This window comes from Ambystoma mexicanum, chromosome 1q, assembly GCF_040938575.1.
Source record: "Ambystoma mexicanum isolate Mex_15411 chromosome 1q, UKY_AmexF1_1, whole genome shotgun sequence".
In the NCBI taxonomy this organism is placed as follows: domain Eukaryota; kingdom Metazoa; phylum Chordata; class Amphibia; order Caudata; family Ambystomatidae; genus Ambystoma; species Ambystoma mexicanum.
Window position 1 is genome coordinate 102,858,728 of NC_090922.1, and position 23,782 is coordinate 102,882,509.

Here is a 23,782-nt window from a genome sequence, read left to right on the forward strand (position 1 = left end):
AGCTTACAATATTGTAGGGAGTCCCTGCTCTTCCAGCCACGGAGATGGTGGCAGAGATGTGCTATCTTTCTTCAAAGCCACTAAATATCAGTCTATAATGATAAAGAAGAACCCTGAAGCTACTATAATATGCATATACCTTTTAATTGTAGCCCAAGCTCAGCAGCAACATGGCATCAGTATGTCACAATTGGAAGAGAACTTTGCCACCTGCCAGCAGGCAAGTGCTCCACCCCTCTGGCCACTGCTCGTGCTCGACAGCACTTCTTTGTAGCTAAACTTTTGGCCCTCTTTTCCTGTTAATGCCTGTCCATTGTATTCCTTAATTCGTTATTTTTGGTTCTCTTTCCCTGGCAGTAGACTGGCCCTTGTTACCCAGAGCTTCTTTACTCCAATTTTAGCATTGTTTCTTCCAACCGCCTTTGTATTTGCTCCTCTCTTTATCTGATGAACCATGCAACCCACAGTGAATATTCAAGAGAGTGGCCTGTTGCCCGCTCTCCGTCAAACGAGAACAGTTGGGTTTGATGTGTCTAACGCCTGTTCCCCCTCGGTTTCCTACAGCGGTTCCAAGCAAGTGGGGCTTGGTGATGGAACGCCTGCTGGTCCTGTTCAGGAAGTTCTCCAGTGTCCTCCACCAGATTCAGGTCTTCCTCTGGAGGCTGCTTGAACTGCACATCCTCAAGATGGTGGCTCTCTACACAATATGGGTGGCCCTTCAAGAGGTAAGGAAAAAGAAGCTGGCAACTTTTGAACGTGCATTCTTTTTAAAAAAACAATCTTAAATTCAGATCACTAATGGTTGGAAGAGTTCTGCATTGTATTTATTCAGAAACAAGGATTGGCCTGCATGGATCTAAATCATGTGCCTTTGAAAGCTCTGTGTTAAATTTAGTTGGGTAGTTATGTCCAGTTCTGTGGATGCAAATTCCATATTTAATGCTTTTGGATTTTATACTTCGACAGGTTTCAGTCCTTACCCTTGTGATTGCATCAGGCAGATACTATAAGAAAACCTATGTGATTTTGCCACCAGCCGAAATGATCGAGAGCAGCTAGGACTGTGTTATTATTTGATGGTCGTGGCTTGCTAACATCCTAAGATTTAAGTTTAGATGGGCATTCAAACCATTGAAGTTCAATAAACACCTTTGAACTGTGATGTGCCTGTCTTCACTGTTTGCTACCATGCCTTCCTTACAGTAGCTACAATGGTTAGTTACACAACACCCTTGGGGCAAGAAAGGTGCCCTCTGTGTCTATCCCAGAAAGTTGCCTTGTCCCTCCAGGACTAAGACACGCACCAGACACGCAGAGCACCAGGTCCTTGTGTTGGTGTAGAATCCCATTTTTTTTCATTCGCCTGCTCTGCCCATTTTGTGAGGCCCCTTATCTTTTTGCTGACTTCTCTGGTATTTTGCATTTGTTTTTGTGATCAGATGAGCTTCTCCTGATAGAACCGTATCACTGTAACACTTTTGTGATGTGCTGCCCTGGTAGCCTCTTTAGCTCCTAGAGCAGTGGTGCTTTTTAAGCACCCCTTATGGGCCCCAGGATGATTTCAACCCCCTACAAGAGGCTGTTGAATAAGCTGGTGCCCGCTCTAATTCATTTCTGGCTTCACCTGGCGGGCAGCCATTCTTACCACCTTAGCCAATTTAGCAATGTGCTACTAATTTGATTATTTTATATGCCCTTCTATTTTATTTTGGGCAACCACTTTTTCTGTGGGGACCATGAGACCACAGGCATTCTGAGCCTATCCCAGCACCCTCTAGCTGCCTGTCTCCAGGCAACCTAAATCACAACCTGTCTGAATGGACCAGTTTGTGGGGCAGCTTTTAGGGTCCGCTCGATTGTCCGACTGCCAAAAGGCTTTGTGTGCATGGCTGACTAGTGAACGGAGGATTGCCGCAGGCCAGCCTGAGTGAATGTGTTATCAGTGGGAGACCCTGTGAATTCCACAGATTCTTTCCTTGGATGTCTAGAGGACTGATGTGAAGATGGGCAGCTTCCCATGACCTGCTTTAGCCGCATTGGCTGTACCCTGGCTCCTTTGTCCTTACTGCTTTGACTACCTGTTAGTTATGGGACCATTTCTTGACCACTGCTGCGCTGCCTTCAAAATCCTTCTTGCGCCAAGCGCCTTGACATGGGGGGCCTCCCATGCCTGGCTCAGTGGTGGTTCATTACTACACTTCAGCGGAGTCTGTGGGGTAAAACTAGTGCCTTACCTCCTTTACCCTATAACTGTGACTTGCTTTTGGATTTTGTCTAATTGTTTTCCATGCGCAAAACCTTTACAAAACGTGAAACTCCTGAAAAGGAACTAAAACAGCTACTTTACTGCCCTAGATATTTTTTCTTGATCCCTCTTGGGTCCCTGGAGTTCTCTAACAAAACTGCAACTTTAGACGATACCAGTGATTTATTACAGAATTTAATGTGATGCAGTTTACATGTTCCTCATGGGCTAACATAGGGCACCTTATTACACATAGTGTTGCTGTGTTTCTAAGTGTATCTAGCAGTGAACTGGAACCTAGTTAGTCCATCAGTTTCCCTGTTTAAGTGTATGTGGCCTATAAATGTATTTGAGGCTGTGGTGGAATATTTTATTTTAACCCCATGTTACTGGCATGGTGTATCTGGGATATGTGTATGTACTTACCTGTCTGCTTAGGAATTCCTTATCTCCCCTCCCCTTAACGTTCAAAGTGTGTAAAGTTTGCCATTAGACATACATCTTACATTAGCTGTAAGAGTGGGAAGGGTCTGCCCAAACAGCCCTTTACTTTCCTTTTTTACATGCAACTGCTGTGCATTTGTACCCTATACTGATTTGGGGCGATCTTGTGGTTGGAACCCTGTTTACCTTTAGGATAGATGTTCTCACACCAGCCACTAAATGCAGTCTGGGAAAAGTACAGGGCTGCTCCTCCAGATCTGTCGATCCCTCCTTATTGTGCCCTGAGACATGACCCGAGAGAAGCAAGAACCATGGGACCAGGGGAACATTGGAAGAACCTGAAAGGCCTTTATATTATCTCATTGAAAACACCAGAGTTTGAGACAAACCTGTGACATCAGTCTCAGTGGCCCTCATTAACTGTAGTGTAGAGAGTCTTGGGATATGGGCCTCTGGAAGCCCACACCTAGTTTACACGGACTGATCCAAGGACTAAATGAGACTCCTGAAATGGAGAAGAAACCAACCAAGAAAGTAAGACTACTTTGTATCAATTACCTTAGTTTGTAATAACTTCCATTGTCTTATGTTTATTTTATTTTTTATTTTTTGTTTCAATAAAACATTTTGAGAATGTAAACACCCAGTCCATTAGGGCTTTCCACTAATGGCCATGTCATTAGACGTTTGAGGCTTTGACCCACCATTTGTTCTTAATGGTCCACTTGTCAAGTGAATATTCTGTGGTGAGTTGGAGGAACTCCCCACATTTCCTTTGGAGGATGAGCCTTTAGGGACTGGGAAGGTGGAGGGGCTGGGCCGCTGCCTGAAGAAGCAACCAGATTCGGGATGGAATATAATCCCGCTGCCTGACACCCCCGCAGAGACGTAGTATTCCATCCTCAATGGTAACCTGTAGCAGCCTGACGCCTAAGAATTACAATTCCCAGAATGGACCGCAAGGAAGCACATCAACCCACTGACCCGAAATATAGTATCAAGCAGGGGGGCATGTGCCAAGAAGGCACTCCATTTCTCATAATGCGGAAGAGGCTACACCTGGCAAGATGGCATGCGCAAAGTAACATGGAACACCACAGAGAAGCAATAAAGGATATCCTAAGTGGTGCTGTATGCCATATACACTCCAGAAAACCTCCCAGTTGCACAACATAGTGAATGAAATTAATGCAGCTATTCGGCAAAACACTGGCAGAACAGCTGCTGAGCCCTGGAATCCCTGCATGAGGTAGTATGACCAGAAGCCACCCGCACCCCGCAACTCCTTTGGGGTAACTGGAAAGTCAAGTGTTGGTCTTCCATCCGTCTACTGCAAATCTTGCACCCAAGGGTATATGCGACAGGCCAACAGAGTATCCTGTGATCGTGATACAGAGGAGATAGAAGAACAAAATCCCAATATAAGGAGAACCATGAGTCCTGTAACTCAAGACCTAGAAGAGAGGCCTGTTGTGAGTGGCCTATGAGGGGGCCTACTGTAAATCCTGTTCCCAAAGGCCTACTGTGACTCTCACAAGGACAGAAGAAGACAGAACCCTGATACAAGGGAACACAAAGGACAGAAGGTCCAGGAGGGTCCTGTAGTAAATCCTGAAGCCACGGTCCAAGAGGCACCGACTGGAAATTCTTAAATCTAAGCTCCCGGAGAGGCAGGGTGACAATCTAAAGCAAGTTTGCTTGTTTTTGTATTGGAATAAGGGTAGACTTGGAAGGGTACATTTATGAAATTTTAGTTTGGACAAATCCTTGGAACTTTTGTATTCTTAGCACACGGTAGCTGGGAGGTTAAAGACTTCTGAATTAAGACTTTTCTGTTGGCTGATCAGTCAGAGCTTTACTTTATTAGAGGTAGTGGGTCCATGGCAGAGCGATAGCTTATCAGAATATTTTTTGTACATTTGTTGTTTCACAAAGGGGACACCTGGGGCACTAAGCAATCACTATTTAGTTTCACCCATCCTGACACGTTATTATTCAAAAGTCCCTTTCCCCTAGTAGGAATTTATCATACCTTGACCATTGTGTTATCAAAATAAAGCTTTTTTGACTCCTGAGTCAGTAGTGAAGTGTTCTTTCCTTGGGTTTCCCCGCAATAAACAATCCTGAAGATGATGTCCTGTATGTCAGTAAAACACATGTTGAAGAATTTGTGAAATTCTTCTAAAAAAGAAACAAAAAGGTAAGAAGAGCATGCGAGAAACTCACTCGCAAGGTTTTTCAGTACAATGCAAGAATAATGAAATGCATTCAAATATAATCACTGCTCTACAAGTTAAGTGTTGTGACAAAGTGCCAAATTGGCTCTAAAGGTTCGACAGGGAGTGACCAAGGAGGCCAGGTACCGCCACCATCGACAAGAAAATCTCTTGTTCTATTCCACTCACCCATGACTGTCACAAGCATATAACCATTAGCATGACCCCTATAAGAGAGTCGGTTATGAGAAATAGTCCCGCAGAACTCCTCTCCCCTGTTCTGCATGCAGAAATCCTATCCAGAACCACAGGGTAAAGGAATGGGAGCTGAACTAAAAGATACATATATATTCAAATAAATTAGGCAACGTTGTACAGCATATGAACATGTTGATCTCTGTGGCACCGCGTAGAGGTATGCCTATCACCAGAGTCCATTCATTCCTCCACACCAACTCAGAATCGCATTACAAAGTGCAGAGAAGAGCATGGACAATCTTACCATTTGACACAGAGTCTCACGACCCTTAGCCCTGATCCCCACTGGCAAGCCCATTGGCCAGGTGGAATGAGGGCTCAGATCATTAATAAGGCCGGGCATGCACTTTTCAGGCCCTCTTGGGGCCAGTCCTGGCGCCTTTGGCACCAGGCTCATCAGTTAGGAAAGGCATCTGCCTAAGGGACTACTTTATTTCGGCTTTCAGCCAACATGGAGGCATCCACATAGCTGGGTTCCTAGAACCAAGCCATGTGGTCTAGTGTTTTGGGTGTGGTGGCCTGGGGACTACTTTACCTGGACTACTTTACAGTGGCTATTTAAACCACACCCTAACAAGACCACACGCTTCGCGTTACTTTGCTTCTAGCAACGTGACGCTCACCGTGTCCAGCTTCCGTGTCCAGCTTTCTCTCGAACCTGGCGAATTCCGGACCTGCAGAAAACAAAGAACATCATTAGCAGCAGAACCTTACCTGCAGTCTTCATCCTTCTCTGCTCGCAGCTCCTGGGCAGCTCTGTTGGAGGAGTTCGCCGCTCGGATCGAAGGGACCTGAGAAACGGAGAAAGACATCATTAACAGAGGTACCAGAGACATTACAATCATAAAAGCGCTTAAAGACTTACCTGGTTGGTTGCTTTTCGACCGGCACTGCTCCGGAAACTCCATCTGCGCTGGGTACTCTCTGCGACCTACGAAAAGAGAAAAGCGCAGGTCAGTGAGGACAAGACATTGCTGCGCTATGCAAAGCGCCTCCTCACCGCATCATAGCGCTATAGCACACCATCATCTCCCGGTGAGAACCAGCACATCCCGTTCTCCAAGCGGACACTCCGCGCTCCTAGAGGAGATAAAAAGAGACATTAGAACAGACAAAAGGCATGCAAGAATTACGACACCATCAATCGCAATAAGACCTACCTGAAAGACACTACAAGGGCCGCAGTCAGTGAAGTAACTGGACCGCCAGCGCCCACAAAAGCCAACGCGCCCCTGCCCAGAGAGCAGGATGGAGAGACCACCAATTCCGGCAACCAGGTGAGAAGAGAACCTGGAGGGGCTGGAAACATAAGGAGGTGGGGGATTAAACTACTTACCTTGGTCGCCCAGTCCCGATATAGTCTTCATTTTCCAGGCGGAATTCCCTCAACACCGAGACCACCAGGGAACCATTGGGAAGGGCATCAATGACCAGCTGGCTGGGTGGCATCCCCGTGGATACCAGGTGAGCGTAACAGAATGCGAAGCCTCACATAAATAATCCACCTGGGCGCCATGGAAACATCAGAAATCTACCAATTGGCCCAATTGTTGGGGGACCTTCATGCTGAGGTTCATTCAGCCCGACAAGAGACTAATGCACTCCAGAGAGACCTAATAGTGGCCAGGGACAAGGTGACGACCGTGGATGGGACAGAAATCGCCTCCGGACCAGTAACCCAGTGCACAGCAGTAGTAACCTTGCTGTGCCAGGATGGGCATCGGGAGTGTATTTCGTTCGATCTTATAAAAGTACCTCAATTCCGGTTGATACTAGGGATGCCATGGTTGGTTGCTCACAACCCTTTGATAGACTGGCGGGCACGGAAATTAACCTTCTCCAGCAACTGCTCCCTAATTTGCTACTCTCCTGACCCGGAACCCGACTCCTGTGTCTCCAAAACTTCCAATATTAGAGCTTCCACCCTGGGAGTAACTAATACTTTGCCAGATGAATATCGTAACTTTCAGGATGTATTCCAAAAAGACCAGGCTAACACATTGCCGCCGCATAGGCCTTATGATTGTCAAATTGACTTTGTTCCTGGGGCACAAATCCCATGCGGCAGAATCTACGCTCTTACCGAGCCAGAAAACCTTCACCTGAAAACCTATTTGGACCAGTACCTTGCAAACGGATTTATCCGCCCATCTAAGTCCCCAGCAGCCAGTCCTTTGTTCTTCGTACCGAAAAAGGAAGGGAACTTGAGGACCTATATTGATTACCGTGCAATAAACCAGATAACCGTGAAGAACCGCTACCGCCTTGCCTCTTATCCCGGAAATGCTAGACCAAGTCAAATATGCCCAGATCTATACCAAATTAGACCTTCGGGGAGCATACCACCTGTTCCGGGTCAGAAGCGGAGATGAGTGGAAAACCGCTTTCCGTACCAAATATGGCTTGTTTGAATATCAAGTCATGCCTTTTGGCTTGTGTAACGCTCCTGCAGCGTTTCAATATTTCATGAATGATGTCCTGAGAGAACTGATTGACGTTTGCGCCTTAGTATACATTGATGACATCTTGATCTACTCAGCCTCAAAACAAGACCATATCAAGCATGTTCATTCGGTCCTCACCAAGCTCCGCCAACATCGTTTGTATGCAAAGCTGAAAAAATGCTTTTTTCACGTCACCGAAGTAGAATTCCTTGGTTTCATCCTTTCGCCGAAAGGCATCAGAATGGACGTACATAAAGTGGACGCAATTTTAAAATGGCCATCACCAACATCTCTGAAGGGGATACAGAGCATGCTAGGCTTTGCGAACTTTTACCGCCGGTTTATTCCAGACTTCTCTCAGGTTGTGCACCCGATCACAGTATTGCTACGAAAAAGCAATAAAAAGTTTGCTTGGACTGAGGAAGCAGAAAGAGCCTTTCAGGAACTGAAACAAAGGTTCACCTCTACTCCAATCCTGCGGCACCCTCGTCTAGACCTCCCTTATGTCATAGAAACTGATGCTTCCAGTATGGCTATGGGAGCGGTCCTGTCACAGAGGGACCCAGAAACTGGCCAGCTGCATCCTGTGGCCTTCTGGTAAAAAATGTTTTCACCCCCGTAACTTAATTACGCTATCACGGACAAAGAACTCCTAGCCATCAAGTCCGCTTTCATGGCGTGGCAACACAATCGTCTGGGAGCTAGACGCACCATTACAGTGATCACAGACCACCGGAACCTGCAATATCTCAAAACAGCCAAAGCCCAGTCTTCACGCCTGTTACGGTGGGCCTTCTTCTTCGCCGAATATGACTACGTAATCACCTTTCGACCTGGGGTCAAGAATGGGAAAGCTGACGCCTTATCTCAAATGGGCATCGATGAAACGGTGTATACAACTCCAGACCCGGTACCCATCATACCTGAAGGCAAACTCTTGGGCATCACAACAGCGTTATCACAAGCCGAATTACGAGACAAAATCCGTCAGTCAATGAACCCGGATGCTTTCCTCGCGTGGCAAACTTGGGGAGAACAGTATTGCATCAAGGATCAGTTACCTTATTTTAGAGATCGGCTATATGTACCCGAGAAGAAGCTACAACAGCATATCATTTCAGGTTATCATGACTCCCTGATCCAAGGACACCCTGGAATCGCTAAAACTTTAGCCAAGGTAAAAAAGAGTTTTTGGTGGCCTACCTGGCGTAAGGATATTGTCCAGTATGTTCAATCCTGTGGCGTCTGTGCACAAAATAAATCACAGAAACCATCAGGTCTCCTACAAGCACTGGACATCCCTCCCGCTCCATGGCACACTCTTTCCCTCAACTTTATCACGGATCTGCCACCGAGTCAAGGCTTTAACACCATTCTTGTAATCGTGGATTTGCTCTCAAAGATGGCACATTTTATTCCTCTCAAGGGCCTCCCGGACGCATCCACTCTAGCAGGAGTATTTCTAGAAAACATTGTCAAGCTGCATGGCTTTCCATCAGTTCTGGTCTCCAATCGAGGTAACCAATTTGTATCCAATTTTTGGAGAAAATGTTGCGCAATGGCTCAGATTAACGTCCGGCTATCCACCAGTCACCACCCCCAGACAGACAGCCAAACTGAGAGCACCAACCAGACCCTCGAGCACTATTTACGGTGCATGCTGCACCATGAATTGAGAGATTGGAAGGTTTTACTGTGGATAGCCAAGTATGCATATAACAACTCTGTACATTCTAGCACGGGCCAAACACCCTTTTACACCTTGTATGGCAGACATCCACGTACATCAGAACTTGACCTTCCTGCCAGCTTGGAAATGCCTGTAGTAAAGACTCTTCATACAACCATCACTCAAGTGTTCAGAAAGGCAAAGGAACATCTTATTCATGCTAAAGAAAAACAAAATCACTTCGCCTACCAGCATCGGAAAAAGGCCCCAGACTATCAAATAGGAGACCAGGTTTGGTTAGCCGCCAAATACGTACCCATCCAAGGGGCTTGGACCTTCCATCCTCGATATTTGGGACCCTATACCATCAAGGCAATTATCAACCCAGCAGCTGTCAAGTTGGATTTACCACCTAATCTATAAATCCATCCGGTATTCCATGTATCCCTCTTAAAACCAATGCAACCCAGTACACGAATCAAAACACCACCTCAACCTATACTAATAGATGAAGAACCTGAATTCGAAGTTCAAGGCATCCTGGACTCGAAGTACTCTAGAGCCAAATTGTACTATCTCGTCGACTGGAAGGGGTTTGGGCCTCAAGATAGATCCTGGGAACCCAGTGAGAACATTCATGCACCACGTCTGATCAAGAAGTTTCATCAAAACTTCCCGACCAAACCTGGACCAGGCAGAAGACACGCCTTGGGAGGGGCCTTGGGGGGGGGGGGAGTGCTGTCACGACCCTCAGCCCTGATCCCCACTGGCAAGCCCATTGGCCAGGTGGAATCAGGGCTCAGATCATTAATAAGGCCGGGCATCCACTTTTCAGGCCCTCTTGGGGCCAGTCCTGGCACCATTGGCGCAAGGCTCATCAGTTAAGAAAGGCATCTGCTTAAGGGACTACTTTATTTAGGCTTTCAGCCAACATGGAGGCATCCACATAGCTGGGTTCCTAGAACCAAGCTATGCGTTCTAGTGTTTTGGGTGTGGTAGCCTGGGGACTACTTTACCTGGACTACTTTACAGTGGCTATTTAAACCACACCCGAACAAGACCACACGCTTTGCGTTACTTTGCTTCTAGCAACGTGACGCTCACCGTGTCCAGCTTTCTCTCGAACCTGGCGAATTCCGGACCTGCAGAAAACAAAGAACATCGTTAGCAGCAGAATCTTACCTGCAATCTTCATTCTTCTCTGCTCGCAGCTCCTGGGCAGCTCTGTTGGAGGAGTTCGCCGCTCAGATCGAAGGGACCTGAGAAAAGGAGAAAGACATCATTAACGGAGGTACCAGAGACATTACAATCATAAAAGCGCTTATAGACTTACCTGGCTGGTTGCTTTTCGACCGGCACTGCTCCGGAAACTCCATCTGTGCTGGGTACTCTCCGTAACCTACGAAAAGAGGAAAGCACAGGTCAGTGAGGACAAGGCATCGCTGCGCGATGCAAAGTGCCGCCTCACCGCATCATAGCGCTATAGCACGCCAACATCTCCCGGTGAGAGTCAGCACATCCCGTTCCCCAAGCAGACACTTCGCGCTCCTAGAGGGGATAAAAAGAGACATTAGAACAGACAAAAGGCATGCAAGAATTACGACGCCATCAATCGCAATAAGACCTACCTGAAAGACACTACAAGGGCCGCAGTCAGTGAAGTAACTGGACCGCCAGCGCCCACAAAAGCCAACGCGCCCCTGCCCAGAGAGCAGGACGGAGAGCCCACTGATTCCGGCAACTAGGTGAGAAGAGAACCTGGAGGGGCTGGAAACATAAGGAGGTGGGGGATTAAACTACTTACTTTGGTCGCCCAGTCCTGATATAGTCTTCATTTTCCAGGTGGAATCCCCTCCACACCGAGACCACAAGGGAACCATTGGGAAGGGCATCAATGACCAGCTGGCTGGGTGGCGTCCCCGTGGATACCAGGTGAGCGTAACACCGAGGACCAGAGAAAAATTAAGCAGGGTGCTTGCAGCTTGATTTTAGAAGGGGCCCAAGGGTAGGCGCAGACGAGTACATGGAGTGGGGGGAGATGCTTGGGGGCAGGGAAAGAATTCAAGTAATTTGAAAGCGAGATGGGCGCACCAGGTACTGTTCTTAAGCAATAGCTTTTAGACGGTGGCTACAGAGGGCTGTTCTATTTGGCATATGGTAAACGGTTACTTCACAAGGCCTACACACAATACACCTAAGTACTTTTAGGCTAAGGGAGTTGTTACGAAGGGCGAGGGTCAGGGTGTGTCAAGCAGAGGGAGGACGGGCCATGGTAGGGGATTAACCAACCCCAACTTCCACATCAAAACTGCACCCCATCTCCAGGAGGGGAACCCATCAAACACTCTATACCAATTGCATAGAGAGGGACACTGGAGCACCTTTAAGGCAGAGGCTTGAAGGTAGGGTCAGGACCCTATAACGGGGAGGGCCTTTGGCAGAAGGCTGTAAGAGTATGTAGAGTATAGGTTATGAAGAGGCATGTTGGCAGCAAGGAAATTATATTGGAGGTGGTTAGAGGGGACGAGAGGAGGTACTGGGCGCAAGGAAGTGCGCGTAACTTGAAGGAGAGCAGAGAGAAAGGTTTGAGAGAAGATGAGAAGCAGAGGCGTTGCTGGGGGGGCTGAGTGGGGCTATAGCCCCGCGTCTTTTGCTTGTAGCCCCCGATAGAAGCTCAGTGGTTACAAACAAAAAGGCAAGGTAGCCCCCATTCCCGACAGTCGCAAAAGTAGTTTAGCCCCGGATCTTTTCCAGACCTAGCAACACCCTGATGAGAAGGTATGGAGGCCCGGATGGCTGGGAAGAGAGAAAACCAAGGAGGCTGGGGGAGGGTTCAGGGGGGATAAACCCATGAAGCTGGGGGGGCCAGGAAGCTGGGGGGAGGAGGGAACCCAGGAAGCGGAGCGGAGGTGGGAAGGAGGAGGGAAACCAGGGAGGATGAGAGGGGGGAGAGAAACCTGGGAGGCTGCGGGGCGGAAGCGAAATTCAGGTGGCTGGCGGTGGGGGGTTAGAGAAACCTGGGAGGTTTTTGTGGGGGGGGAGAAACCCGAGAGGCAGGTGGATGGGGAGGGGAGAAACCTGATGGATGGGGGGGAGAGAAACCTGGAGGCTGGGATAGGGGTGGGAGAAACCAGAGAGTGGGAGAGTGGAGTGGAGGGGAGGGAGACTCACCTGGGAGGCTGGGATGGGAAGAGAAATCGGGCAGGGGAAGAAAACCTGGGAGGCTGTGGGTGGGGGGGGGAGGAATAGAGAAAGCCTGGAGGGGGGAAGAGGGAAAACCTGGAAGGGGTGAGAGAGATACAGAGAGGCTGTTGGGGGGCGGGGGGCGGGACGAATCCTGTGAGGCTGGGAGGTGGAATAGAAAAACCTGGGGGGGCAGGGTGGAGAAGAGAAAGCTGGGCTGGAGGTGAGAGAGGGAAATCCGGGAGGCTTGAGGTTTGGGGAGTGGAAAAGAGAGAAAAACTCTGGAGACTGGGGGAGGGGAGAGAGAAACACTGGGGGGAGAGAAACGTGGAGGGTGGAGAGAAACAGAGGCTGGAGGGGGGGAACCTGGTAGGCTGGGGGAGAGGAAACCCAGAAGGGGGGGAGAAAAGCCTGGGAGGCTAGGAGGTAAAGGAGACTCGGATGGCTGCGGGGGTGGGTGCGGAAGAGAGACACTCGGGAGGCTGGATGGAAGGACGAAAGAGACCCGGAAGGCTGGGGGGAGGGAAGAGAGACCCGGAAGGCTGGGGGGGGGGAGGGAAGAGAGACCCGGAAGGCTTGGGGGGAGGGGTGGAGGAGAGACTGACCGGAGCTGGAGAAAGAAACTAGGGCTCCTGGAGGAAAGACATCCAGAAAGCAAGAAAGAGAAACTAAGGTGGTTGAGTAAAGAAAGGCACAGAAGGCTGAGAAGAATGAAGGTGGTGATCGACAGCCGCACAAGGAGGAGGTGGAAGTAAATGCGAGGAGAGGCGGTGAAAGACCAGCTGAAGGTAGAATGGATCGGAGAAGGGCATCAATAGCCGGAGGAGGTGGTAAAGGTACAAACGAAGGAACAGAGAGCACAGACAGTATATTTGAAATACTTTTTTTTAAAAACATCTTTATTTTTTGAAAAGACAGACCGATGACAGCTCAAGTTGTCATGAACAGGGATAAGCAAACAGGAAACCAGCATATGTAAGCAGACATCGCACAAAAGGCAAACATGAGGTCATTGTACTCTGCCCAAACCGCATTTACATAAGACACACCGATCCCTTTCCAAAAATGTAAGTAAGGCTAGCTATTTGTACAGCTCAGGCTTATGTGGCCCATGATGAGGATGTTGTGTGTAATTAAGGAAAGGAAGCCAGGTAGCAACATAAGATGCATACCTCCCTTCTGCCAGGGCCGTCATTTTTTCAAAAGCCAACATTTCCCCACCACATAACCAGGACTGGGGCATCTGGAGATTCCCAACTACGGGCTAAGGAGATCTTGGCTGCAAAGAGAAGATGGGCGAGAAGCTTAGATGTGTGACCTGTGAGCGGGTAGAGCCCATCGCCCTGGTCCTCAAGCAAAATAATCAGGAGGCCCAAAGGCAGAGTAACTTTCAACATGATATACTTGGACCTTGGGGCATAGCCCCCACATGTGGAAATAGGTGCCTCTCTCCTGACAGCCTCTCCAGCAGAGCTCAGAGTAAGAAGGGGCCATGTGATGAAGTTTGTCCAGGGCATAATTTCATCTGTTCCAAAGGTTGAGTTGGCATTCCTTATCTGTGGTGACCCTGGCAACCTTGTGGTTGTGTTCCCATATACACTGCCTGGATTCCTCCCCACTGATAATGCCCAGGTACCTTTCCCAGCCCACGTTCCTGAGGGGCAAGACGGTCCAGTAGGTTATAAAGCACTGAGATTCTGCCTTTGGACTCTCCTGCTAGGTGGGTGAGTTCTAATTCATTGACGTCTCTAGTGCCCCTCTGCCGGTCGACTGGGTGGCACCCCCAGTGGTGCAGCTGTAAGTATTGGAACCGTTCCCCTTCCTGCAATGAGAACAATTGCTTACACTCTGAAAGTAAATCGAAATCCATCTTTAAAAAATGGTCTAAGTTAACATAGGCCCCCAGCAAGCCAGGAAGAGAATGCTGATTTAGGTCTGGTGGGGTGAACTCAGCATTGCCCACAACAGGCGGTAAAGGGCCCAGGACAATAGGGGTGCCCCACCTTTTCGTTGCTAAATTCCAACATGAAAGTGTGTGGGAGGTCGAGGATAGGGGGGCATGCTCAGTCCAGCCACAGGACCACTTAACAAATGGCCCCTGCCTCATGAATCAGTTTTTATTGAAGACCTCTTTGACCCTTGCTTACAATCATAATTCTGATTTTAATGTGTTAACTTGCACATTATTTAGAACTGATGTAATTATATATTCTGGTGTCATAAAAAATATATGTAAAAGTGATGTTACTCCCACGGGCAAGTGAATGATTTTTTTCTCCCAGTCGGATAGTTGTACAATGCTTCAGGGATGAGGCAATACCATTTGCCCACTGTGCATCTAGTGTTTGTTGGAAGTCCAGTGGTCTGATGGGCATATGACATGATTTGCTATGGCAGGGCCTGTGCACTGTGGCAAACCTGGCTTCTGAAGTATTGAATATATCTCTCAAACTCAGAACAGCATTTAATTCCTAATTGTTATCCATTTTCTCTGGAAAACTGTGCTAATAATTTCACCATTTGGTTCCCTTATTTTCAAAAAGTTCTTGAGAGGGTGGAGAGATTCCAGACCCTGCCCGGATATCACCGACCTCTTCTTTACGCCCTCACCAGTCCAACCTGTTCAACCTTGCTTTGATTGTTTTGCTTCAGGTCTCTGTGATGAACTTCCTGTTTGTGGCACTCTGGGCTTTTGCGATGCCTTTCCCCCGCTTCCGGCACATGGCTTCCTGCCTGGCGACTCTCTGGACCTGCATCATCATAGTCTGTAAAATGCTCTATCAGCTGACAATTGTCAACCCACAGGACTACTCCCGCAACTGCACTCTGGTAAGTGGTCTTGGTTTTCAGTGCATGAGTAATTCAAGTTTGGTGAGGTTACAGGGACATTTTGAACGTTTCTCGACTGCTCAGATCCTCTGACATATCCTTGACTGGGAAAGAGTTAGACGCATGTCCATCGAAAAAACCTGGACCTCTGCTTCATTATACGATCAGTGGACTGTCTCCTCCCACCTGCCCTCTCATGGGCAATGGCCAGTCACACCTTCCTATTTCCTTATAGGCCAGCCCCCCGCTTTAAATGCAGCCCCCACGTAGAGATCATTTGCAGTTTGATTCACTTGTGTAGAGTATTTAGAATATCTCTCTGTGGGGCCTGCATTTAAAGCGGCCCTTTCTACCACAGTGCTTATTTTTAATTGTATCCCTACCTTCTTTACGTCTACCCGCTGCATAGTCTACAATTCTCACCATCTTTGCTTGCAACCCCTTGCCCTTTCTCCCACTCTTCCCATTGAAACTTCCAACCTGTTCCTTTCTCTGACTGACATTTGCACTTCCTTCCTCCGACTGCAGCGCCTTCTCTTGTTCTCCCAATCTATATTTCCACACTCTCTCCATTGCCCCTCCATTCCTTGCCCTGTGAATCAGCTCCCAGCATTTTTCCTATTTACACTTCCAATGTTTACACACCCATTCCTTTCTCTCAAGCGCTCCAGTGTCTCAAAGTGCTATGAAATGGATTTAAGGGCACATGCGAGAATACCACCCAAAGGGGTATGATTGGATGGTTGGCGGTAGGAGCATGTGGTGAGATGGAAAGGAATGACAGGAGGAGGAAAAGAGGCAGTGGAAGTCGGTAGAGTTGCCTACAACTACAGTACCATTGCAGGCTTTTGAGGAGGCAGACACAAAACTGACCCCTGGGATAGGGAAATGTGGAGAGTAGATTAGCCTGTAGGAGGTTCCTGGCTACCTAGGTTGTACAGTCGCACCTTTGAGCATTCTTATGCGCAGAATGGGATTACCATAATAAATTATCTCAGACCCAAATAACCGGACAGACTCAAAGAATATGGCAAAATACTACTTTATTATCGGTTCAATGAAGTAGGGAAACCTGGCGAACAACAAATCGTAGCCCACAAACTCAGTTAAATTTCAATCAGAATTTCGGTTACACAAAAGCTTTACAAAGCCAAGTACGTCAGCTATGATGTCATCTTACGTGGCAAATAATAAAACCTATCGAAAGGAGGGATTGGTTAAGGGAACATATCTACTTATAGTTTATGTAGGTGTTAGTAACATAATTGGCTGCCCCTTATCTGGCAGGCATAGCTTGAACCTCCCTCTAACTAAGAATAATACAGATTATAGCAGCATAACAGCGGATTGGCCCCTGCAACATTGTATGCTCACCGTTGCATAGGCCCTCATGATTGGTTGACATTCTCTCCCAACCATGCACATTCGGCTCGTTAGCAGCTTGTAAACAAAAACGAAACCCAGATGCGGGGAAGAACGTCCTACCACTGTCCACTTGCCAAATTAATCTACCATTTCTCATCAGCCAAGACTACTTCTTTGTAATTGACCTTGCTGAATGTTCTCTTCCCTGGAACTTTAAGGGGAGTTAAGGTACATCGTCATCTTCGTCTGAGGCTTATGAATAGGCCTTGTTTTCCATCCTTGCACCACGTGTGAAGAGACACTGATTTTGTTCATCTCACCTTTCTATTTAACGCTATTTGATTCAATTATACTGGCTGATTTTACTCCTCTTGGCCTCTGGAGACTTGGTTGCTCTGTCTCACATATGCTTTCTGTATCTTTAATTGTTCAATACTTGGCAATCACAAATGTTCACTCATTTACTTAATCGAAGAAAAAGATGTCCTGGGTATATTGCTTGTGCTTGTTGACTCCCTTTGTACTCTGCAATTGCTTCTTACTGTGGCATCCTTCATCTTTGGCCAACAGCTATTCTTTGTTCATGCACAAATTCACTTCCAGCGTCTCAGTTCTGCAGCCCTGTTCTCTCTCTCCTTCAAGCTTCTCACTTACTATTATTCAGAACCGACATCAATCTTTTCAACATGACCTCTTTACCTGTGTTGTATTTTCTACTACAACAAGCTTCTATGTGACTCATCTACCTTGTGTTTCTGCATATATACATTCTCTACTCATCTGGTTACTTATCTTCTGTGTATATTGGATTTCTTCTAACTCGTATGTAGGCTTACTCTTGTTTCTTTAGTTACATCTTCTTTCTTTAAATATTCTTATCGTTTTTGTGTCATTGTGTCATCTCCTTATGACATCACTTTGCACCGTCAGATTTTCTTTACAGTTCTCTGTTCAGTGGTGTCTGCAAATCTCCTGCTAACAGTTCAGTTTGAGGATACATTTGGTACGGTTGTCTGAGTGCATAACGTCTATCATACACTCGAGTTCGAGGCGGTTTTGGAATGATACCTTGTGTCATGCATAGTTTCTTCTTGTTGTTCATCCAATATGTCAGAGGTGAGGTGAGAGGTTCTATCAACGACGTGCGTGTCTGCTCCTCCACATTACTTTGAGGTCCGCTCTAAGACTGGTGCAAGGACTACCCAGCCCCTCAACCATTGCTATCTCCCAGCAGCATTGCAAATGTGGGCACTAAGACCTGGAGAAGGTGGTCCCACTAGGGTTGCGGACCACAAAGCCAACAAAGAAATGCAGAGCCACTTAAACCTCCAGGACTGTGAGTATTTAGGGATTGCATCCTCTATCCAGGAAGGACCCGGAGATAGGATCACTGGGAACCAAGCCTGAGATTTGAATAGAAGGGAAGACATCCAGCTGTGGAGTTTGACTTTTGATATGGCCCCTTTGTGTAGAATAGTCTCACACAGTCCACTTGTTGAATGCTGCTTCTGTGTACATTTCTGTATTTTCTGATGGCATTCGTAAGGTATCGCGTGTAAACCAAACTATGTCAAGGCGCACAGATCTTTTGGCTGAAATCTTACGACATTAGAATTTAACAGAACCAAAAGTTCCTTAGAGATTTACTGAGTAGCAGGTAGTTAACCACCTTTCATAGAGCCAGTGGGAGATGGTTCCATAGACAAAGTGTAGCGACTGTGCTGTCTCTACTTGGCCTTGTGACTGTATCTGTGTCACCTGTTTGAGCCTTCGTTCTGTGGTGAAGTCTCAATATTGGGCTGGAGTGAGCTGAAGCTGTGGCCTCACAATTATGTATATATTCTTGGGGCATGTTCACTTTCTACTGCTAGTGTACAGTGCATGTTTGCCCCCCAATTTCTTGACTTGTTGGAACAATGATGTTCATGATCCTGGTGGCGAACCTCTCCAAATGCCTCTACACACTGGTCGCATGTTTGATGGGAAGCACTGAAGCACACATTAACATCCAGCATTACTTGTGAGGGCGAGCCTCTGTGGTGGCAGATTGCTTTCCCCTGGATTGTGCAAATCAAAGATTTACACTTTCTATGCGTTTTAGGAGGCTAACCGACGATTTCACCAACATACGGGCAGCCGCTATCCTCCTATATGAGAAAGATCTTGGGCAGAGCAGTGAACATCATTATTAGACCAGGGGATGGGGGGGGGCAGGAAGGGGTTGGTTAAGACCACTACATGAGATGAGTCATATTGCTCCAGAACAGATAGGTGGCTGTGATTGCTTGATTGTGGCATATGAGTGCTTGTGTGGTGGCATTCAGACCAATGTTTACGTCAGTGGCTTATGTCTTCTTTCCGTGCAATGAGCTACACCGACTGCACAGGACATTAGTGTTTTCCCCTCCACTCATTTCCCTCTTCCCTTTTGGTTCCTTTCAGCCATATCCGAACAGCACCAATCTGCAAGAGGAGGAGATCATGAACTCGACGCTGTACAGGGTGCCTGTCGACCCGGCCAATTGGTTTGGGATCCGGAAGGGCTTTCCCAACCTTGGATACATTCAGGTACAGGTTTCTGTCATGAACATCCACATGCAGGCCGGCATATCTCTACACTGTGGTGGGTCATGTGTTATGGTGTTATGGTTGAATCCAATGTGCTCCTAATCTGCTTCCTGTTGCTGATCACATTAGCAGTAGAATTTCTGTGGATACCCAGAGACTGCTGGATTGTTACTGCGCTTCCCTGATATTGAAGTCTCTGCAATAACTGCGCTCTTTTGAAGGCAAGGGTACAAGCTATGCTTTTACTGTGCTCATGTGGCCATAATGGCATAGGCTGTTAAGGTAGTGATGGTGAAAATCTTAGTATTGCTAAGCGCTGTCTGTCTAATAGGGATTATACAGCATGGGCTGTTGATGAGCTATCCTGATGCATCCAATAGCAAAAGCTCAGCATCTACTCTTACTGAGAATTGATATTATGTGCTCTAGTAGTGCAGCAGTCTGCACTATTACTAAGGTTTTGTGTTCGTATTGAATTTTGATGATAGTCTGTACTAATTAGCTTAAAAGTTGCTTCCAATTGTGATGTCACGCTCTGCACCGTTGCTAGGTTTTCCTATTGAGCAGTAGTAGCTCATGTACCCCAATCAATGCGCCTTCTTCTTGTATTGATTCTTGATGGACCAGTCTGTGCTTTTCTTGGAGTCCCCACTGTACCTGATAGTGATGGCACAGACTGTTCTTTTGCTGAACTTTACTTTAAGTGGTGGCTAAAATGTATTATGACTGCTCTCCCCTGGCATTGGTGCACAGGCTGGATTATTACCAATTGTACAGGCTGCATTGTAACCTCTCTCCCCGATGGTGGTGGGGGGTTGGAGGCTATGCTTTTAACCAGTGGCACAGGCTACTGGGCTGCACATGTTGGTAATGATGGAGAGTCTGTACCATTACCAATGGTCTAGGCCGACTATGACTGCATTGCAGGCTGGTAATAGCGTAGGCTGGATTCACTATGGTTCTGGCTTCATTTAAGCGCTCTCCTTCAGGTTATGATGGCACACTATTGCTGCTTGTGAGGCTTGTAGCAGTACTATTGTCTTCAGCTGCTAACGGCACAATTTGGATTGTTGCTCATGGCTACGGTTGTGCTGGGGCTGATCTCCTGGATGTGCCAGGACAGACGGTGCTGTTAACGACGGCCAAGACTATTCTAGGACTGCTCCCTCCTTATACAACTGGCACAGCCTGTACTACTGGCAATGGCTGCAGCTGAACTTTGACTGGTTTTCTCCCCCTTGTTGGGGGGACACAGATAATCAAGATGTGATGCTTCCTAAGGAGACCATAGTAAATGCCCAGTGATCTCTGTGACTCGGTTAAACAGCAAAGGCACAGTGTATTCTATATAACAGCATCCTAGATGTTGATGGTATAAAAAGCTTTTTTTATTAATGTTCATGAAGGACATGGGATCTATATCTCGCAGGACCAACCTTGTTTCCTGGTGCAATGTTAGAGTTGGATTTGTCATGCTTATTTTGGGACACATCTTGTCCGCTCACTGAGCATCCCTGGTAGCAATGACAGATGCTGGTAAAATGTTATCACATCACTCCTTTAACTTCAACACACCCCATCGCACCCCACGCGAGAAAAAGGTTTTAACTGTCCCACCCATTCTGCGTAACCTATTTTCCAAACTTTGTAGTGCTTACAAATGTTGGCAAACATAACTTCCTGTTTAGTTTTTGGGGTTGAGAGGGTGAAGCAGCAGATCGCGCTTGGCCTTCTGGTGTCCACCCACCGAGGTTATCGAAGATCTGCCTGGTGATTTCTTTAATAACACCCTTCCTGCACAAGATCTTGTCTTGCTCCAAATGCATTACAACTCTTCTCTATTCAGCCTAGCTTATGTTTGTATCTATTGGAATAGTGTGCAGAAGCCTTTGGGTGCCAGGCGATGAAACCATCCCCTGTATCTCGCCCGCAGCAAATGTTCACCCACTAACCCTGTGCTGTCCTTCCACAGAATCACCTCTTGGTGCTCATGCTACTGGTCTTTGAAGCAATTGTTTACCGCCACCAGGAATACTACCGCAAGCGTTATCAACTTCTGCCACCTAGCACCCAGGCTGTCTTTGAAGAAGTCACACGAGAGAAGCTAGACCAGGGCGTCGTCAGCTGTGTCAAATATTTCATTAACTATTTTTTCTACAAGTTTGGCTTGGAGGTTAGTACGACCACGGTCTCATGGAGAGCTTTGATGTGTCTTTGTAGTAAATCCATTGTGACCTCTAGTAAACGGCACTAAAATAGAGTTTTTTTTATTCTCATGCTCCAGGTCTGCTAAAATCCACTTGCCATATCGCCACAGTTTGAAAACCCTCTCTAGTTGTAATCGTGCCTTTATAGTTCAGCCATTGGGCTTTGCTGTGTGAGGGAATATTCCACGCTCTGGATCTCTTTCTGTCTTCCTACAGATCTGCTTCCTGCTGACCGTGAATGTGATTGGCCAACGCATGAACTTCATGGTTATCATACATGGCTGCTGGCTAATCGTCATCCTGACACGGCGCCGGCGAGGAGCCATTGCCAAGCTCTGGCCAAAGTACTGCCTGTTCCTCCTCTTCTTCATTCTCTACCAGTATCTGCTGTGTGTGGGGATGCCGCCTGTCCTCTGCATAGGTACGCCTAACATCTTTTGAAAGGCAATCTCCACTGCAACTTTTTTACATATAATTATGTTACTTTTATTTTAAAAAGAATTGTTCTTTGTGAACCCTAGAGTAGCCATCTGTTGAGATCTCACACTTGAGGTGCTTCTTTGAGTGAAAGAAATACGTGTGTGGTAGTAGCTCTTTTATAGCTGGGGTGATACCCAGTGGTGTGGAGCCTTTCCTGGAAATGGTATTGTCTTGTGTGTTGGTGGGACCTGAGTGGTAAGCAGCAAACAGGGAAATGTTGCGTTTGGCCCAGAAGCATGGACAAGGGATTCTGTAGCAAAGGCAAGGAAAAAGCATGTTTGATTATAGACTTGATGGAGCCCCTTATTCTAATCTCTTGTAAGCAGTGGGTGGTGTCATGCAGCCGAGTGGTATCCGCAAAGTGTCCGGACAAAATCGCTGGTAACCGCAAGATTTGAATTAACACTGAAATCTCCTCCTTGGATCAGATTTCAGGGCCCTTCTCCATCACCAAGTCTCTGTGCTTTTCTCCATAAATCCTGCAGATGATCCCTTCTTGAATGGTGAAATGCAAACACCTTCAGTAATGGGTCTTGTGGATATCACTGTCTCTCTGCCATGAGTTATTGATGAAGCTGCAGTTTCTCCTCCAGTGGCAGCATGAACCAACATGGTTTTTGGGCCCCAGTTTTTACAGAGCCACTTAACTGGGCCTTATCATTTCCCCTTTCAGAGAGGCACAGCTCCACCTCACTGATGAGGCCCAACAAGGCTGAAACACGTGTCTGGGGTTGCTGTTGGTACTCTTGTTCGGAAGAGAATTGCCATAGTAATTTGTTGCTGGACTGCCCATGTGGGCGGGATAAAGACTGATATGCAAATGGATATTTCTCTTCTGTGAAAGGTACAGTGAGCAAAAGTGTGGCTGCGGACTCACAAGTGGGTACCTTCCCAAAGAACAGGCCATTTAGCCATGTTCGTTCTCACAGAGGGGCGCCTATGACTATTTTTGGTATGTATGTTAGTGGACTCTTTCCTGGGGCTGGTCTGAGTTTTAAGGCCTGAATATGTAAATCCTTACTATTACGGCCATGTGATTGGTTGATTGTGATCATGTTATGTGTGATAGGATTGGTGGCAGGACAATTGCTTTAAAAATCCAGTCCTCCATCTCAGATTTCCTATCTGTGTGACTCTGCTCGTGGGCAACCACACAGCAGGACCGGCGTTGAGCATTGTCAGAGCCTCTGCATTGATTTGATAACTTCTGGGGATTTTCATGAATGTGCCCTCCTCTGGGTGAAATCACAGACCTTCCGAGTAAACCCTTAAAGGGCTAGTATCAGTTTTACCCAACATGCAACAGCCCTGTCACAGGCTGTGAGACCAAGTGAGGGTGGGCAGGGGTTCCGCTCCATACTGGCAGCGGGGACCATCATCCACTAGCTCACGGAGGTCCCCTCTTTGTCGCTCCACTAGAAGCACCAGAAAAGGGCACAGTACTTCATAACAGTGGTTATAATTGAGCCCCATCTTAAATCTTTGACTACCCAACTTGTGAATGCATGGTCCAGCAAGGCACACATATCCATCTACCAGATTCTCGAAGGCAAAGTGCCTTTAATGGCACAATTGCAATACATTCACTTGTAAAGAGCCACCTGAAATTCTTCTTACGCATGCTTCATGTTTAACGCAATGAAAACCTTTGAAACTCCCCCAAAGTAGCCTGCCCGGATTTACTTACCTTGAAAGTTGGGGCACACTTGCTCTTAGGTTAGCGTGAAACATGTGCATGTAATGCATGAGCCGTATGTTATGTGGGTGGTGTTTATTGACAGGAGATTGGCAACACCACAACAGTGGCGGCACAAGCAATTCGGCCACATACTTTGTGTTCCTTTTAGATTTACTTGACACTAGGTGCACCGTTA

The 23,782-nt window shown here is 47.1% G+C and overlaps 1 protein-coding gene across 5 annotated transcripts in view; it reads left to right on the top strand.

Moving 5' to 3' along the window:
- PIEZO1 (piezo type mechanosensitive ion channel component 1 (Er blood group)) overlaps positions 1–23,782 on the top strand; it is a 960,480-nt gene that overhangs the window by 673,388 nt on the left and 263,310 nt on the right. For all 5 annotated transcript variants that reach the window (XM_069635852.1, XM_069635881.1, XM_069635891.1 and 2 more), the window contains 5 exons: positions 565–725; positions 15,112–15,288; positions 19,096–19,221; positions 21,194–21,394; positions 21,645–21,849. In XM_069635852.1, coding sequence (XP_069491953.1) covers positions 565–725; positions 15,112–15,288; positions 19,096–19,221; positions 21,194–21,394; positions 21,645–21,849 — 870 coding nt within the window. The remainder of the gene's footprint in view (positions 1–564; positions 726–15,111; positions 15,289–19,095; positions 19,222–21,193; positions 21,395–21,644; positions 21,850–23,782) is intronic.